Here is a 2,928-nt window from a genome sequence, read left to right as displayed (position 1 = left end):
CATTGTGTAGAAGCAATGTCATGTATGTGACCAGTTCATCTCAACATCCATTTTGAATTTTGAATTTTCTTTTAATTCCATAACTCTCCAGCTTTAGTGGGAAAAATCCTTATCAGACAGGTTTCTACTTTCCATCCACCATGTAATTGCATTTCTAAGGACATGGATGGGACTTTCAGTACTAAGTCGTACAGGAGAAAAGGGTAAATGCACTTTAGGATAGTAATAAGACAGGGCCTGAAAATGGGACTGGAGGGGGACTGGAGGGGGGACTGGGAAGCTAGCTAGGCCGCAACCTCCCTCCGTCCCTGCGCGGTGGCCGTTTCCAGTGCCGCAGATCTGGACAGAATTAGGTTGGATTCAGAGTGGCGGGCTTCCCATCCAGAAGAGGCTGCCCGTTGCGCTGGGGCTCAGGCGGACCCGGTGGGCCAGAGCTGGGGGGGGGGGGGAGCCACGTTTGTTTTGGGACATGAGCGACGCAGCAGAAGGGGCAAGACCGCAGAGGGAGGGAGTGAGAGAGAGGGAAGAAGAAGATCTGCTGCTGCATTGTTACCATCGCCGCTTTCATCACGTCGTGACAGAACGCAGATATCTAAATACATCGATTTATTTTTTTATTAATTAATTTATTCACCACATGGCCAGCGTCCATAGGTCACGTCGAGAAAGACACAGACCGTACGTCAGGTTTCCACTTTTGGTAGGCAGACGGTGCGGGGCTGTCATAATATTTGTCATGCCAATACTTGGAGTAACTTACAAACCTCATGAAAATATGACATCGAATGCCCGATTCTGACCAAGACCCGCCCCTCCCCCTCCCTGTCCCCTCCTCCCCACTCGGCGTAAATATGCAGTTCCTGTCTGTTGGGTCGTCTCTCTATCATTGCCTTAGGTAGGAGACAGGCGCTGCGAGTCCAGGAGGTTGACCCGGGGCGGAGCCAGGAGAGCTCTTGGGGCGAATAGCGATGTCGTCCAGAAGGGGCATGATCTCGATGGATCAAGCCAGTAAGATTGCTGACAATCCTTCTGCGGTATCGCTACGCAGCGCGGAGGACGATGGCAAGCTGGCTGCAATCTCCGTGAAGCATCAGCATAATAGGGATGATGAGGAGTTCGATGCGTCGACGCGGCCGCCGTTCAGTCTTGGTCAGATACGGGCCGCCATTCCCAAGCTCTGCTGGGAAAGAAGCATTGTGAGGTCGTTCAGCTACGTCGGCAGGGATGTTACCATTGTAGTGGCGCTGGCGTGTGTGACGGCGTATCTTGATAGCTGGTTTCTGTGGCCGTTCTATTGGATTGCACAGGGGACGATGTTCTGGGCGATCTTCGTTCTTGGCCACGACTGCGGGCATGGCAGCTTCTCCAACAGTAAAAGATTGAACAACCTAGTTGGCCACATCATGCACTCGTTCATTCTTGTGCCGTATCATGGGTGGCGCATCAGCCATAGGACGCATCACGCCAATCACGGGCATGTCGAAAACGATGAGTCCTGGTACCCGATGACAGAGGCGGTGTTCAAGACACTGAATTTCTGGGCTAAATGTGGGCGTCTCAAGTTTCCAACTACTCTGTTTGCCTATCCAGTGTACTTGTGGACGAGGAGTCCAGGGAAGGATGGTTCCCATTTCAATCCCTCCAGCGACTTATTTGATCAGAGTGAGTGGAGCGAGGTGACGATGTCGACCGCGTGCTGGTTGGCAATGGGGGCTATCTTAACGGCAGCAGTGTCACAGTTCGGGTTCCTCTGGATGCTTAAGCTCTACTTCGTCCCGTATATCATTAATGTGATGTGGTTGGATGCCGTGACATACCTTCACCACCATGGGTACGATAAAAAGATTCCCTGGTACCGAGGTAAGGAGTGGAACTATTTGCGGGGAGGACTGTCCACCGTCGATCGTGACTACGGTTTTTTCAACAAGATCCACCACGACATTGGCACGCACGTCGTGCATCACCTGTTTCCTCAGATCCCGCATTATCATTTATGTGAGGCAACCGCGGCTGTCAAGTCTTTGCTTGGAAATTTCTACCGAGAACCAGAGAAGTCAGGTCCCATTCCTCTTCATCTCATCCCTGTCATTATGAAGAGTTTCTCTGAGGATCACTTCGTGGCCGACGAGGGTGACATTGTCTTTTACCAAAAAGATCCAAAACAGTGCAATTGCAGATAAATCTCTTCCAGGTTACTTGCTCTCTTCCCCTTCCATTGTAGCATAAGTCGCGGATTAGGAAGCTGTGGATGATACACTCGACTCACTGTCTAAGGAAGCTGGATTTTGACGCCCCTCCCTGTCTAGTCGTCATTGGCAGCCATTGATGATCGAGCGATTAAGTAGGAAGGAACCATCCACAGACAGATAGAAATGCAACAGGAAAACAAGTAGAGATCGGCTCTCATTCTCCAGTAAGAGAGGCGCGTGAGCACGCACAGGGGATCATCTGGTGTCCAAGACGGTGTGACGTGGATCTATTCGCTATTTTTGTTCATTGCGAAAGAATTTCTTCACTTGCATCGTGTTTTCATCGAGCTTTTGGAAATGGCATTGCTTATTTTTTCGCTGCAAATATCCAAACATTAGCAGCTGTTTTTGTTGGTGCACATGAGCCATCGGGAGTGTGTATCTTTCTCCTCTGCTGGCTTGCAGTTGCAGCTTGGTTCGTGAACTTTTAAAGTCGATGATTAGGTTTCTGCTTGATATTTGCAGCTGTGTTGTGATCGATTGTTCCGAGTGGAATATGGATTTGAGTATTCATGACCTGTTTAGGAAATCACCAATTTTTATTCCCGATTACTGCAATCGGTCCTTTCTTTATAAATCATATCTTTGACATTGTGACATAGTCATTGATCTTCTAATCATCTCTCATACAATCCCCGTCAACCAGAGCAGGCTTTTCAAGGTGTCTGAGAAGGATCGT

The 2,928-nt window shown here is 49.4% G+C and overlaps 1 protein-coding gene across 1 annotated transcript; it reads left to right on the top strand.

Moving 5' to 3' along the window:
- The first annotated feature begins 613 nt into the window (after positions 1–613).
- Positions 614–2,574, top strand: LOC112290291 (omega-3 fatty acid desaturase, endoplasmic reticulum). Its single transcript, XM_024536426.3, has one exon. It carries the CDS (start codon positions 969–971, stop codon positions 2,178–2,180), a length of 1,212 nt encoding a protein of 403 aa, XP_024392194.1. The 5' UTR covers positions 614–968; the 3' UTR covers positions 2,181–2,574.
- Positions 2,575–2,928: the final 354 nt, after the last annotated feature.

The sequence above is a fragment of the Physcomitrium patens genome, chromosome 13 (genome assembly GCF_059467195.1).
Source record: "Physcomitrium patens ecotype Gransden chromosome 13, ASM5946719v1, whole genome shotgun sequence".
NCBI classification, from domain to species: Eukaryota; Viridiplantae; Streptophyta; class Bryopsida; order Funariales; family Funariaceae; genus Physcomitrium; species Physcomitrium patens.
This window is presented reverse-complemented; position numbering and strand designations above follow the sequence as displayed.